The 15901-nt window shown below is 34.6% G+C and overlaps 1 protein-coding gene across 2 annotated transcripts in view; it reads right to left on the bottom strand.

Annotated features, from left to right (window-relative positions):
• The window catches only part of COPS4 (COP9 signalosome subunit 4), a 29057-nt gene that overhangs the window by 3163 nt on the left and 9993 nt on the right, over window positions 1-15901 (bottom strand). The window contains exons 4-9 of one of the 2 annotated variants that reach the window (XM_010950247.3): window positions 15076-15179; window positions 10796-10949; window positions 10485-10635; window positions 5937-6107; window positions 2716-2831; window positions 2434-2518 (exon numbers count right to left, since the gene is read on the bottom strand). In XM_010950247.3, the coding sequence (XP_010948549.1) occupies window positions 2434-2518; window positions 2716-2831; window positions 5937-6107; window positions 10485-10635; window positions 10796-10949; window positions 15076-15179 (781 nt within the window). The remainder of the gene's footprint in view (window positions 1-2433; window positions 2519-2715; window positions 2832-5936; window positions 6108-10484; window positions 10636-10795; window positions 10950-15075; window positions 15180-15901) is intronic. The other variant, XM_010950254.3, reaches the window with a different exon arrangement.

Here is a 15901-nt window from a genome sequence, read left to right as displayed (position 1 = left end):
TTATTATAAGCATATTTATCATTATAATTTTTAAATCTAAGAAAATTAGAAAGGAAAATATTCCATATTCTATCAAGATACAATACATTAATTTAAATTGTCCTTTCACTTGGTGACCCCTTTGCTATACTATTCATCACATAATGTTTGTGTTTATTCAATACTTATTTCCCACTTAAAATGTGCAGGGCACTGGAAGAGATGTTGGATATACCATGGAGAACATGAGACATGGTATCTACCACTAGGAAGCTGAGCTTGGAAACAGATATTTAGACAAATAGCTACAGAAATGGAAATAATTACACTTAATGCTAGGAAAAAATTCAGGGTGATAAGAACATGTAACTTTAAGCCATGACTAACCTGAGGAGTCAGGAAAATTATTACTGGTGAACACTGTTCAAACTAAGACCTGGGGACAAATAGAAGACGGCTGGAGAGGCTGGCTGTGGAGAGGGGTGGTTATTTCAGAATGTTTGGAGTGGGAAGGAATTTACAATGCTGGAAAAAACTCAAAAGACCTGTGAGCTGGATTGGAAACAGAAAGCTATAAAGGATCATGCAGGACTTTCTGGAGACTTTGTAGCATTTTACTCTGCAAGCAAAGGGAAAGCCATTCTTTAGAGTGTCAGAGAAGAGAGTAACATTTAATAATTTGGTTTTTTCTTTTTTCTTTGTTTGTATTTTTAAAAGATCACAATCACTCTGGCTATACTAGGGCAACTGAATTATAAAGGAGAAATTGTAGATGTGAGGATAGTTAAAAGGCTGTTTCTCAAGGCCAGAAGGGGTTACAAGGGTTCAGAATATGTCGGTGACAGTAGAAATGAAGAAAAGCACGTGGACTCCAGACAAACCTAGGAGGCAAAATTGAAAAGGATTCTGGGCAGCAAAGAGAAGGCATGAAGGATCAGAAATGCTGGAGAAAGTGGACAGTGTAGTTTTTGATGGTTGGTTGGTTGCTGTGGGAGGCAGACAGGGACGGGAGATAATGAATTCAGTTTTGGACACGTTCATTCTGAGATGCCCACAAAGCAATCAGGTGGGAAACACTTATTAGTCAATTAGAGCCACTGAGTCTGGGACTCAGAAGAGAGATTTACACTAAAATCTAAGCATTGCCTGCATCAAGATGGTAACTGAGTCAATGGGAACAGATGAGATTCCCTAGGGAAACTCAGTAGAGTAGAGTGGGGAGACCAAAGCTGAGGAGTAAGCCTTCAGCAACCCTAATATTTAAATTTAAAGCACTACAGAATCTATAAAGATGACTGGAAACAATACCTAAAGAAACAGGAGGGAAAGCGGGAGGACAGGGTGGAGGAGATGAAAGAAGTTAAGATGTGGGGGGCATCAAAAAGGAGTGAATCATCAACCCTATTCGGTATGTTGAAAAGTCAAGATGAATTCTGAAAGATCAAAGGATTTTTGCTAAAATGGAAGAGATCCAAGAATGTTTAAACATTGATAGAAAGAAGCTAATAGAGAAAAAAGGATGAAAACAGAAAATAATTACTAAGCTCGGGTTCCTAAAAAGGATTTTTGGGGGGGTAAGGGTGGCAGAGGTCAGAGGAGGGATTCCAAGTACAAGTGGAAGAACTGGAGAGAGAGAAGTCGTCTCTAGTACAACAGGAAGAAAAGACAGAATGAGATCTATGTTTAACGTTTAGTGGTTTATCAATCTGACAAAGAAGTTAAGATAATTTCATACTGACAGTTTTTTTTTTCCTGTGATAAATAGGAAACAAGATTTTCTGCTGAAGGAGGAAAGTCAGACATTTAGGAAAATGACTCTAAATAGTCATCACAGAGTAGAGGAAAAGGGTCGAGGAGGAAATGTGTAAGAATCCCAGGCAGTGTTGAAAACCAAGGACCTTGAATTTGCAATGGAATCAGTCTGTTTGGTGCTCTGACTCTTCTCCAGCAACATCTGTTAACTACTCAAGTAAAGGCATGGAAAGATGGAGAATGGGTTCAATTCAAGGCGAAGTTTTGCTGGACTGCAGGGACAAAAAGTTCACAGACAAGTGTTCTGGGGCATAAAAGAGTAATTGCAGTGATGAATGATGAAATCCAAGCTGGACAGGAAGAATAGAAAAGACGAAAAACAGCTGGGCTGACTGGAAGAAACTGAAAAACAACAAACCGGAGGCTCTAATGCTGTCAAGGGAGAGGTGAAGAAGCAGTAACTGAGAAAGACCACTAGAAAGACAGGGAAAAGGCCGTGTCAGGGTGGGATACTGCAGATTGAAATTGTACAGGTGGAATGGTTCTGGCATAGCAAGACCCAGGGCGTAAATGAGGTGGGCATAGGGGCTGAGGTATTGGACAATGAGAAAGTTGCGAGATCTCCTTATCTGTCTGCCTCCACTCATTTAATGAGCTGCTAAACAGGAGCTACAACTGTCATAAACAAGCAAAACTTCTTACTTTCAAAGTGAACTATTCCATCAATCTGATCAATAAATCCATTCATACGTCCTTCTGTTATCATTTGCGATGCTATCTTTTCTGCCTGTTAAAAAAAAACACAACAATAAATTCTCAGACACTTTATCATATCTAACAGTCATTCTAACATGTGATAAGAGAACTGAAACGTGGTTTAGCTACCCATCACTAAGCTTTACATATGTACAATTTTTACTTTGTCTTTATGTCAATAGTTTAGTCTCTCAACTTCCTTTTTATGTATTGGAAACAAGAAAATACCTTAGCTGCAGGAATCTCTAAAAGGGCTCCAAGTTCTTCAAAGGTAATATTATTATATAATTTGCTTGCAGACAACAAATTGTGTTCAATAACAGCTCTGTCCAAGATGCTAGAACCTTAAATAAATATAAGAGAGTCTTAATTTTGAAACTACTTTAACACTCTTAAAAGATGCATCTTTTAAAATTAAGTATCCAGGCAGGTAATAACTCATAATCATTGTCCTCATTCCTCCTATCAAAATTTTAAAAGTAACCAAAATGCGTTATTTGACACATTTTGAATAACATACAATTAAATACAAACAACACATTTAGAAAATGACTGGCGAGTAGTAACTAACTAGCTAAATGGATTTAATCCTTTGGATTTGGGTTTGCTTCCCTGGACTATCAGCTTCATTAACTTTTCTTGCTATAAGCACAAACTTTCATCAGCAAGTAGCAGCAAAACAATCATGTGACCTGTTCTGCAAGCTTGAAAAGTCAATACATACAGCTCAATGGAAGTATCTCTGTTCTTTTAGGCACTTCACATGGATCTTACCCTGAGGCAAACGTGAGAAATGTCTGGAAGGCAGGATCCCTTCATGAGAGATCAGGTGTAACATCCCCCCTTAAGTGAGATACTATAGGCCCTGACAAAGTTCTGAACCTAAGGCCCGACCCTGAAGGTATCAGACTGCTGAGCTCACCCAATTCTTTTTTTTTTCTTTCTAGTTTTATTGAGATATAATTGACATATAACATTGCATTCATTTAAGGTGTACAACATAATGAGCCGATTCACGTACATACTGTGAAATGACTACCACAATAAGTTTAGTTAATTAACATCCATCACCTCACATAGTTACAATTTTTTTCTTATGATGAAAACTTTTAAGATCTACTCTCTTAGCAACTTTCTAATATAAAGACCTAAATAAATAGAAAAACATGGAAGACTTAATATTGTTAAGATGATAATATTCCCCAAACTGATCTACAGATTCAGTGCAACCCCTATCAAAATCCCAGCTGGCTTCTTTCCAGAAACTGACAAGCTGTATGACATTTATACAGAAATTCAAAGGACTCAGCAGAGTGAGAACAATTTTGAAAAAGAACAAAGTTAGAAGACTCAGATTTCTTGATTTCAAAACTTACTACAAAGATACAGCAATGAAGACAGTGGTACTGGCATGAGGACAGGCATACAAAATAATGAAATAGAATTTAGAGTCCAGAAATAAACTCTCACATTTACAGTCAACTGATAGTCAACAAGGATGCCAAGGCAATTCAGTGGGGAAATAAGAGTCTTTCCAACAAACGGTGCTGGGACAACTGGATATTCACATGCCAAAGAATACAGGTGGACCCCTACTTTACATCATATACAAAAATTAACTGAAAATGAATCAAAGACCTAAATGTAAGAGCTACAACTATAAAATCTATAGGAGAAAACAAAGCAAATTTTCATGACCTTGGATTAGGCAATGGTTTCTTAGATACAACACTGAAAGCACAAGCAACAAAAGAAAAAACATAAATTGGACTTCATCAAAATTAGTAACTTTTGTGTTTCAAAAGATACCATCAAAAAAGTGAAGAAATAACACACAGAATGGGAGAAAATATTTGCAAATCACTTACCTGATAATGATAAGATCTAGAATATACAAAGAATTCTTACAATTCAATAATAAAATGACAAATAACCCAACTGGGAGTTGTAATGACAATAAACAAAAATGTCCAAGAAAGATAAATAAGAAAAGCAGTAACGTCTAAAATTCGAGAGGAAGGAGACAAAACATCTGTCATATATGTATAGCCCTGTGTGAGAAATCTGAAAATCATTTGCATTCTCAGAGATCCTAGTGAGTCGCTCTCATTTTAGAAAAGAATTATCTATCTGATTATATCTTCTTTTATTTTTGTCATGGCCAGAAACCTCAATGTCAAATCTGAAACTAAGCTATATCAATCTTGGAAACTTCTTTTTACTTAACTAGCTTTTAACTTGTTTGTCAGGCATCTTCTTGCAAAAAGAATTTAAAGTTGCTCAGAATACACAGAAGACAAAAATTTAAAAGTAAAAAACAAAAACAAAAATAGCAACAACCAACACACAAACATGCTATTTACAGGTGGGCTACAAGTTTAATTTTTTAAGTTTTCTTGCAGCCCACCAGTTTAAGAAAACCAGTAAGTTTATCAACTCATGGTTTTCAAATAAGATAAAAACCAATTGCTCAAGGAGAATCACAACTAATCCTAAAACTGAAAAAGAACTTTTCTGAGTAGCTGCATTAGGAATATATTTAATTAATGAGCATTAGTAATCAATTGGCTTGCTTCTTAAAGTACAATTAAATGAAAGCAATTTAATAGGAGGCCAATATAATTCCTGCAATGATCTGGTTTAACTCCACTCAGTAAGACTGGAGAGGTGTATATCTTTCCATCAAATCTTACATAAATAATTCTTTTTTTTTAATAAATAATTCTTTACAGCTAGATTCTCTTCAACATAGGATGACAGTGAGTCCAAGGCAATGAGTCTAACAGAGCTGCATGTTAATCTCAACCTTTTCCATGTTTCTGATGGTCCTGACGGTCCTATATCTGTATTTTTATTATCATGTGTACTATTGTTATAAGCTACTTTAAAATCTCTGTAAATAAACATATACAGGATATTTGATGTTATGAATAAGCATCTGTTAAAAACTTCTTCCCCAGCAAAGGCAGTCTGATTTAAGCAAACACATCCCTTAACTAGGGAACACAATACCAATTTCTATTCTTATTGGAAACACATTCCCCTGAATAACCTTGGGAAAGCTACTGTGCCAAATTTTGTTGTACCTAAAATAGGACTGGAAAATTATGCTCTGTCACAAACTGATGTTTAAGATTGATTACAGTGCTTATCAAATGGTTTGTGTTTCTAAAAAATCAGGCACTGTACACCTAGACTGTTATTCTTCTGCCCTTACAGTTTACAAAGTATGCTTTATTCCACAAAATACTTTCCAACAGGGCTATTTTTATACTTCAAAGTCATATCTGTGTATAATATTCATCTTGTCAATATAATATTCCTTTTTCTTATCAAGTATTATATAAAAATATTACAGAAAGATATTAAGATCCTTCTAATTTAACATACTTTCCACTAGTGTGTACCTAAATATTTACTACCACATACTTATCAGACATGATCATTACCATCAGCTGTAGTCGCTTTCTGGTGAGGCATCAGCATGGCAGCAAATTCTTGAAGTTGATTTCCTCTGATGATCCTATCTAGGTACATTTTCTCTAGAATCCCATAAGCAGCAAGTTGCTGACACCTTTCATCCTTAAAAAGAGTAGCTAGCATCCGAGAACGCTGCTGTCCTAAGGGAAACAAATGAGCATCAAATATTCTCACGATCTATTTTCCCAATGAAAGATAATCTTTCCTACGACCCCATTTTTGCCTACTAAAATATACAGTTGATTCTCATTATTTGTGGTGGTATGTTCTATTGAGCTACTGCTGACACTGCATTAGTGAACCCTCAACTGCTGCTCCCAGGGAGAATACAGGGTTGGGTTCCTATGAGCCTCTGGTCACAACATTTTTATCAGCTGATCAATATGTAACCTTATGTGTATTTCCGTTTAAAGGCACCTTATTTAACGTATGTTTTTGATTCATTAACATTGAACTCATGGGCTACACTATAACTTACACATGAATGAAGTTTATCTGACACGTTATCTTCTCTATAAGGCACATCACAGACTTCCCACCCTTAAGAACACAAGACAGCACTTCAGCACTATACTTAAGGGTCATTTTAAACAGCAAAATCATCAACAAAATGCATGGAAATGTGAAAAGCATCATATTAAAAAGACAACAAAAAGGGCACTTGTTTACAGCATGTGAGCTAAAACAAGAAGGCAGAACACTGCCTTGTTCAATCCCAACTGGAAACATACACAGGGGGACTCAAATATTTTGCTGCTCCACACATGTCTGCAAATGACTGTAAAAGTACATCGAGTACTGATTTGGGGGTGACAAATTATAGAAAGTAGGCAAATTCACAAATATGGAATCCATGAATAATGAGGCTCAAGTATATATTCATTTGTGAAGACTATGGTACACAGTCATTCTCTCAGTATCCAATGGGAATTGGTTCCAAGACCCCCATAAATACCAAAATCTGCAGATGTTCAAGTTACTTATGTAAAACAGTGTTGTATTTGCATTACCTTCACATATCCTCCCCTACACTTTTAAATTATCTCTAGATTACGTATAATACAAAGTAAATGTATGTAAATAGTTACTGATGTCGGAAAATTCAAGTTTTGCTTTTGGGACTTCTGGAATTTTTCTTCCCAAATATTTTAAATCCGTGGTTGGTTGAATCTACAGATGCAGAACCCCTGGAAATGGAGGGCCAACTGTATGACAAAATGTTGTAAGAGATATGAATTATAGCTAATTGTTATTCTCCTCTTCTTGCTTATTTGTATTTCTACAATGAAGATGCGTTCTTTTGTAATAATAATAACAAAGACCTCCTTTACCTTCTTCACTGAGTTGACATTTGTACTGCTGGTGCAAAAGCAGTGGTGGCTAAAACTACTGGCACCACAGCACAGATCAAGGCACTGGCACCAAACTGTACTGTGCCACACACTCAACAGCCAAAAAACAAAAAGTTTCATTTCAGAATGTCCTTGAAGCAGTAAAAAATCATTTTTATTATATCTTGACAGTTGAGAATATGTCTTTTTAATACTTTGTGTCACAAAATGCGATATGTACCAGTACTTCTGTTGTAAATCAAAGCCCAATGGTTATTCCAAGGAAATATAGCACACATTCACTTAAAATAACAGCTGATAAATTATGGTTTTATAGACTTGGGTATTTGGCAGAAATTTTCTTAAAAATGAACAAAGTGAGCCTATTACTACCAACCAACAGCATCTGCTGGACCTGATACAATTTGAGTTTTCAAGAAAAATGTTAGAATTTTTGAAAACTTGTATCTGCCAGGTGGGAAGGGATAGACTGGGATTTCAAAATGTAGGATAGATAAACAAGATTATACTGTACAGCACAGGAAAATATATACAAGATCTTATGGTATCTCACAGAGAAAAAAAAATGTGACAATGAATATATATATGTTCATGTATAACTGAAAAATTGTGCTTTACATTGGAATTTGACACAACATTGTAAAATTATTATAAATCAATAAAAAATGTTAAAAAAACAAAAAAGAAAACTTGTATCTGCTGCTATAAGCTTGACAACTTTCCAACACCTAAGAGGGTTTTTTCCCTGATGAAATCAGTGGTAACACATTTAAATATAATTTTTATAATTATAATTATAATTATATAATTATACAATTATAATTGTATAATAAAATATATCAATATTTGGAAGCTCTGCGTAACTCAGTGAGCCAGTATTTTCCAAACAATACATGATGGCACAAAATCTTACATGGGTAAAAGATTCATTTGAAGTGCAAGACAGACCAAAATTTGAATATTACAGGATGCAAAATGCTCCTTGATATGGTTTTAGATGCCACATTCCAATGAACCTATAAGAAACTACACCGCTTGTCAAGTGTGGTATCAAAAAAAGTTATCAACAATTATCTGAAAAAAACAATAATATGCCTCCTTTTTCCAACCACATATCCTCATTAGGCTGGATTTTCTTCATATGCTTCCACTAAAACAGCATATCAAAACAGGCTGAGCATAGAAGTGCCTTTAAGAATTCAGTTTTTGTCTATTAAGCTGGACAACAAAAAGATTTGTAAAGTCAAAAGTAAAACAATTCCAATTCTCTAATGTTTTTTGCTTTGGAAAATATAGTTATCTTATAAAAATATGTCATTTATGTTTACATGTAATAGATTATTGCTATTTTTAAATGAATTAATAAAATTTTAGAATTTCTCACTTCACCTTCCAACTAGTAAACAATAAATATACCCTTCCTAAACAAAAGCTCTCTAGGGTTCTCAATTTTTCAGAATCTAAAGGGGTTCTGAAACCAGAGGATTTGAGAACTTAAAAATACTGGACAAAAACGTGAGGGAATTTAAAATATGTCATTTCAAAATAGAGAAGATCTTTCTAATAAGCACATCAACAAAATCTAGACGCTTCATAAAAGAAAAGATTAAAATAAACTATATAAAAATTTAAAGTTTCTGCATGGCAAAAATTTTATAAACAAAGCCAAAAAAGAGATGACAAATTGGGGGGGAAATGGTTAATTTCTTATATACATGAAGAGCTTTTATAAGTCACCAGAAAAAGATAAAAACAAACAAAAGAAAATGGCGAATGAACATAAACAGATAAGTCACTCAAAAAAAATGGGTTTCCAACAATAATTTTTTTTTACATATATGGAAAGACACTCAGGAGCATTCATGATAAATGAAATGCAAGTTAAAACCAGAGTGAAATACTATCTTTCTTTTACCAGATAAGCAAGGATAAAAGAATTTGGTAATGTATGTGAATAATCAGGTACACACAGACATTGTTGTTTACAGTGTAACATTAAAGGCCAATATACAATTTCTATCAAAATTTTAAGTGTATGTACCCTTAAAGAATTTAACCTATACATATATTCATGTAATTCATATATAATTACTACAGCATTGTTTATAATTGACTAATTATAATAAAGCCAAACAATAGAAAATCGAAAATGAGCTATATATGTACTGACATAGAGACCACCATGATATATAGCCACATAAAAAAAGCAAGCTGCAAAAGTGTGTATATCATGCTATCATTTGTATATTAAAAAAAAGAGGATACACACTTTTATATTGAAGGAAATAGAAGAAACCAGTAATAGTTCTTCACAACAGGAAGCAGTATCATTTTATGTATTGCCTTTTCAGTAACAAAAATAAAATAAATAAGATCACTGCTGGAGGGAGGGTATAGCTCAGTGGTGCAGTGCATGCCTAGCATGCACAAGGTCCTGGGTTCCATCTCCAGTACCTCCATTAAAAATAAATAAATAAACCGAATTACCTCCCCTACCCAAGAATTTTTTTTTTTAAATCACTGCTTTATAAAGCAGTGGTCTGAACATGTCATTAGGCTCTCAAGTAAATACAGTTCAAGAACAGACATTCTAAAATGATTTAGAAAAGCCATGGCTTAGAATTACCAGCATTTCCTCTCAATGCCCTTTTCTGCTTTATAAGTTGAGTGATTTGCATGCTATAAATTAGTAAAAAGAACAAAGAACAGTTTATTATTTAAATTTATTGAAGAAAAGGATAAATGCCAGGTCTAAAAGTGAGGCTTGAAGATTAAAAAATCCTCAAAGCAGTACGTTAATTATCATATTACCACTTTCTAGATTTTAATTTTTGTTTCTTTGTATAATTCTCACTTAATTTAATATCCATTTTTCAGTGATTTTAGGAGAACTAAACTTCAGATTATCTCTCTTAACTATTCCTAATATCTGTGAGTAAGAGACTGATAACATGCATATTTTAAAATGTCTTCAGTTAGCAATCCATTTTATCACTGTTTTTAACTGTTTAAAATTTAAACTAAATTTACCATAATCATATTAATAAGATTAATAAGAAGTCCTCTTGAAGAATAACTCTTCACTAAGTCCTTGAATAGTAATAAACCTAAAATTATTAAGCAAAGGTAACTTACTGTTCATTAAAGCATAAATGACATGTTTACCTGCTGACGCTAAGATGGTACAGTGCAGAGCATGTTTTAAGGCCTCTAGTCGTTCACTTTCGTGCACTATTGTCTTGTAAGAGAGCTCATTGTACCTCTGTGCAGCTTCAATGAATTTTCTTCTATAATCAAGAACACGTGCATAGCATACCTGTAAGAGGGAAAATGTTTCAACTGGGGGAAAACTTTTTCAAAAAGCAAAAAATAAAAGAATTTCTAATATATAACAGCATTCATCAGATATTCTGGAGCATCTTAATATAGTAGGATTCTCTAATACAAAATTAATTCCAAATCAGCTCATCTGTTACCTTATAGTGTATCTGTAACTGTTCATTGGTTGATTCATTCTGAAGCAATGATGCCCGATTTATGTAAGCCTCTGCCTGGACTGGGTCATCGTCCTCCAGGTACAGCCTAGCAATCTTCAGGTAAGTCTCCAGTTTATAATCTACATTGTACTGTCTGGGACATAACAGAAAAACACAATGACTAAATATTTCATCAAGAAAATCTTTAGGGGTGGTAGAAAATAAGTTATTTTTTCCTTATACATATTCTGTTAATATAAAGGAGTCAATCTTTATACTGCATTATATTATATAAATAAGCTAAAAAAATTCAGAATTCTTATTGAGTTTTTGTTATTTTTAATCATTGTTCATATTTTATTTTAGCTTCTTCTAATCCTCAGATAATCTCACAAGACAAAGATCTTTAAAAAAAAAAAAAAAAAGCCCAGTTCAGGGATATGCTATATACTACTGGGGGCACTATAAACATGTATAACCAACCCATAAAACAATTTGGAAAATACTCTCCAACCATCCCTTGAATCCTTTAAAATGCTTATACTCTTTATCTACTGTGTTTTACCTCTAAAAAATAAATCCTAAAAAAAAAAAAAAACCATGGATATACACACATTTGTATGTACAGAATATTCATTTGTAAGGTTATTCATAAATAAATGCAAAAGAAAAAAAATTGAAATCACCCATAATGATATTTACAGTATCAATTAAGTTATGGTACATAAAGATGGTAGATACTATACAATTATTATAATTACTTTTGATAATAGTCACGATGCAGTTTTGCTAAGTGAAAAAACTGAATAAAACATATAAAACACCATTAAAGTGCATTTCTATACACATGTATCATGAGATAATAGCAATTATCTCTAGGTGATGAGATTACAGGTGGTTTTCATTTTCTTCTTAATCCCAATGGTCACATTTCATGCAAGAAATGCATAACACTCTACATAATTCAAAACTCACATAATTTAATTCTCACAAAAAAATTCTCTTTACTAGCAAAAGTGGTGCCACCATGTGGCAAGAATAGAATTTACAACTGATTTAGCCCCAGTTTTGAAATTCTTTACCTCTTAAATGTTTTATATTAATTCACATTTTTCCAAAAGTCATATATTATTACTATTTCGTATTGTATTACTTCCATTCACAACACCAATTTACATAAACTGCTAAAAATAGCACCATACTTTCCTGCATTTTCAAATTTTATGCCAAGTATATCTATTACTTTCATAATCAGAATGAACCATTTTTTAAAGATACAAGTTCTCAATAAATTATCCAAATCCCTTTTACTTTAATTTGTTTAGAAAACTACTAAGTTTTCAGTTCTTTGGTATCCTTACAGATAATGTTACAATACTCTCAAAATGATACTACCACTGCAAAGAACAATAACTAATTTTATATTTATTTCAACCACCAATGAAAATAAATCATTTGCTTTGTGCTAGGGAGAAAGTGCTCTAGACAGAATAAGATCAAAGCTATTAAGAAAGTCCCTAGCCTTTTCAAACCATCAAAGGAAAAAATCAAATTAATAAGAGGCCTTAGCAAAATTCAACATGTACATCTGAAGGTTTTTTCATATCCTGGTTGCTTTTTCAAGGAACATTACTGCCTAACAATTTCATAAATGCACCTGAAGTAGTATCTGCCTTATAATCACAAATATTAATGACGACAAAAAAGAAACCTTCATGGACCTGGTAAAAGAGAAGTAGCTGAAAACATTTAGGTCATTCACAGTTGGTATTTTTATACTTGCCAACTGAAAGAGGAAGTGTGCTTAATGATACACCCATGAGTTTCACACCTTTCGTCCTTCTTGTACTATATACTTTGGAGTATTTCATAAGAACTATAAATATTTTTCAAAATACTTATCAAAGGTAAGATTGCCTGAATAAGAGTTACAAACTATCATCCTAATTTTTTCTAATTGTTTTTCCATCTCATTTTCTCTAGTATCTCAAACCCAACAATCCATTGACCCCATTGTGACACCAAATACTGATACTATAATATTGCTACTGTATTTCTCCCCTTAAAGGCCTCACCTCCCTCCTTACCTAGCTTAACTCCTATGGTCAACATTACAATCATTGAATTGCATATGCATCCATCTCTCTTGTTCTTCTCATGCTGTCATACCTTTGGGGCAAAATCATAACGCTGATTAAGCCTAAGAGTTCACCCACTCCTTTCCTGCAATCATGGAGCTGAACTCTGATGGAGAAAAACACCCAACTAATCTGACTGATCTCATTTTAATGACTACAATCTTCAATTGAGCCCTTAATGCTGCCAAGTATACTACATATTCCTAGTCCACTCACTGTCCCACTCTCCTAGAGAACTTTTTCTGATATTCTTGTAGCTTTTCAAACTCACAACTCCAACCACCCCCAACACTTCGAGCTGACGACTCTGACTCCAACTTTACTGGGGACACCGAAGCAATCAGGGCACTCAGACCAACGTTACCACCACGTTACTAATGCCTGCACCCACACACCCTATGTTCCTGGCTGTTACTGTAGATCACTCGGGGCTATTCTGCCCACCAGGGAACACGCAGCAATGTCTAGTCATTTTTGATTGTCACAACTGGGAGTGGTGGTGCTACCGGCACCTAGTGAGTAGAGACCCATGATGCTGCTAAACATCCTCCAACACACAGGACAGTCTCCACAATAAATTATCCATTCTAAAATGCCAACAGTGCCAAGAAAGTCTGAGAAAGTCTGCCATAAACGAACTATCAATGCTCCTATCTAAAGCCTATCCCTCCACTAGATTCTTTCCCCTCTAGTCTACTTCTGCAAGAATCCCCTCTATTTTCCACTGAATTATAAAAGAAAAAACAATCTCAGCCTAACCTCTGCTGTCATCTTCTACCCCATTACTCTGCTCCCTTTTATGAAAACTTCACCAAAGAGTTGCCCATGCTCACCATCTCCAATTCTTCTCTTCCTATTCTCTTTTAGACAACTCCAATCAGGCTTTCACTCTCACCATTTCACCAAAACAGCTTTAGTCAAGGTCACCAATGACCTCCATGTACTGGCTCTTATGGTTAACTTTCAACTTCTCATCTTACTTTACTATCAACACCACGCTGATCACTTACTCCTTCTTGACACATTTTCCTCCTTTGGCTTCTAAGATAGCACACTCCACATTCTTCTGGTTTCCTTCTTACCTCAATGGACCTCTTCACGTCCAAGTGCTTAGTGCTCAGTCGTCTACCTGTATTCCCTCCCCTGGAGATCCCATCCACTCTAAAGGCTTTAAATTCCATCTACACGTCAGTAACTTCCAAGTGTACATCTCTAGTCCAGACCTCTCTCCTCAACTCTAGACTAACATATTCAACTCCCCAGTAAATATCTCCACTCAGTTATCACATGTCAGAAACAGAACTCTTGAGCTTCCCTCAAAACCTCTCCTTTACCACTAAGTAGATAGCAACTCCATTTTTCTAGTGATTCAGACCCAGAATCAAGACTTAACTTGGCTGCTCTTCTTATACTTCATATCCAAGCTGTCAGGAAATCCTTAGCTTTACCTTAAAAACATAGCCAGAATCCAAAATTTCTTACGTCTCCATCTCACCTGCAGTAGTGTATAAGCCTCTTAACTAACGTTCCCTACTTCTATCATTGCATATCCATAGTTTATTCTCAACTCAGTAGTTAGGATGATTTTTTTAAAATACAAGTCAGATCATGTCAGCCCTCTGTACAAAATCCTCCAGTGGCTCCCCCTCATTTCACTGAGAAAAAAGCCAAAGGCCTTACAACGGAATACAAGACCCCACAAAATCTGGTCCCCAGTACTCTCTGATCTCACCCTCTATCGCTCTCCTCTCTGCTCACTCCACTCCACCCACAATGGTCTCCTTGCTCATCTTAAAATACTCCAAGCAGGCTCCCATGTTAGGGCCTTTCCAATAGCCATCCTCTCTAAGAGGTTCTACTGACACTCTTCCTTCAGACAGCTCATGGTCACTCCCTTACCTCCTTCAAGTGTCTGAGAAGGTATCAGGACCCCTCTACCACTCCAATCACTCCATCTAATGGTACATCCTACCCCCAACTTTGCCCCTTTCCTTTTCTCCATAGTACTTATCACCTTCTAACACAGTACAAAATTTATTTATTTATTAAGTTGTTCATTGTTTGTTTTCTGCACTAGAATATAAGGGAAAAAAGTAAGTGAACAATTATATATATCCATCCAATATCCACTATTTACTATACTTTTGTCCTGTTTCCAAAGGAATTCCCACCAACACTTGGGCTGCATTTCTCCAATCTTCTTCTTTTTCATATATGGATGCAAGATGCTGTCTTATGGAAGCAACCTGGAATAGTAGGTATACATGTTAAATTATTTCAACTGATATTAGTAACTAATTAAAATAAATAGATAATAATCTATTGTGACAATGCTCTCATTCAACATATTAAGCAGGCAAGTAAATAATAAAAGTTTACCTAGCCCATCCAAATTTTTCTATGAATTTTGCATTCATAGAATATCAAAATAGTGACCTGAAATAACACATTTCTGCAGTGCGGATTGTGGCAATAATTTAGTTTAAATATTAAGTTTTGCTTTTATGTCACTGCATATATAATGCTGGAGTTCTCCTATGTTCTCAGCCTATTTCACAATTTTATCGATCTTAAAAAGTTGTCTCCAGGGGAGGGTATAGCTCAAGTATTAGAGTGCATGCTTAGCATGCATGAGGTCCTGGGTTCAATCCCCAGTACTTCCTCTAAAAATAAATAAATAAGTAAACCTAATTGCCTCCCCCACAAAAAAAAAAATTGTCTGAAGAACATTTGCTTCATAAAACCAAACTGTACTATATGAGCAAATGTTAGCTGGACTTAAAACATAATCAATATTTATTTGACTTTACATTGTAAAATGCTGTTTGACACACTATTTGTAAAAATGAAATTGAATTATTATCATCTTTAAAAATTCAACAGTATGTCTCAAAATAATTACTGCTATCTCAAGTTCAAAAATCACTGCTCTAATAAGCCAATGTTTTATAACTATAAATGGAATATA

Source organism: Camelus bactrianus, chromosome 2, assembly GCF_048773025.1.
Source record: "Camelus bactrianus isolate YW-2024 breed Bactrian camel chromosome 2, ASM4877302v1, whole genome shotgun sequence".
NCBI classification, from domain to species: domain Eukaryota; kingdom Metazoa; phylum Chordata; class Mammalia; order Artiodactyla; family Camelidae; genus Camelus; species Camelus bactrianus.
The sequence above is the reverse complement of the archived record's forward strand: the minus strand, read 5'-3'. Positions and strand labels throughout refer to the sequence as shown.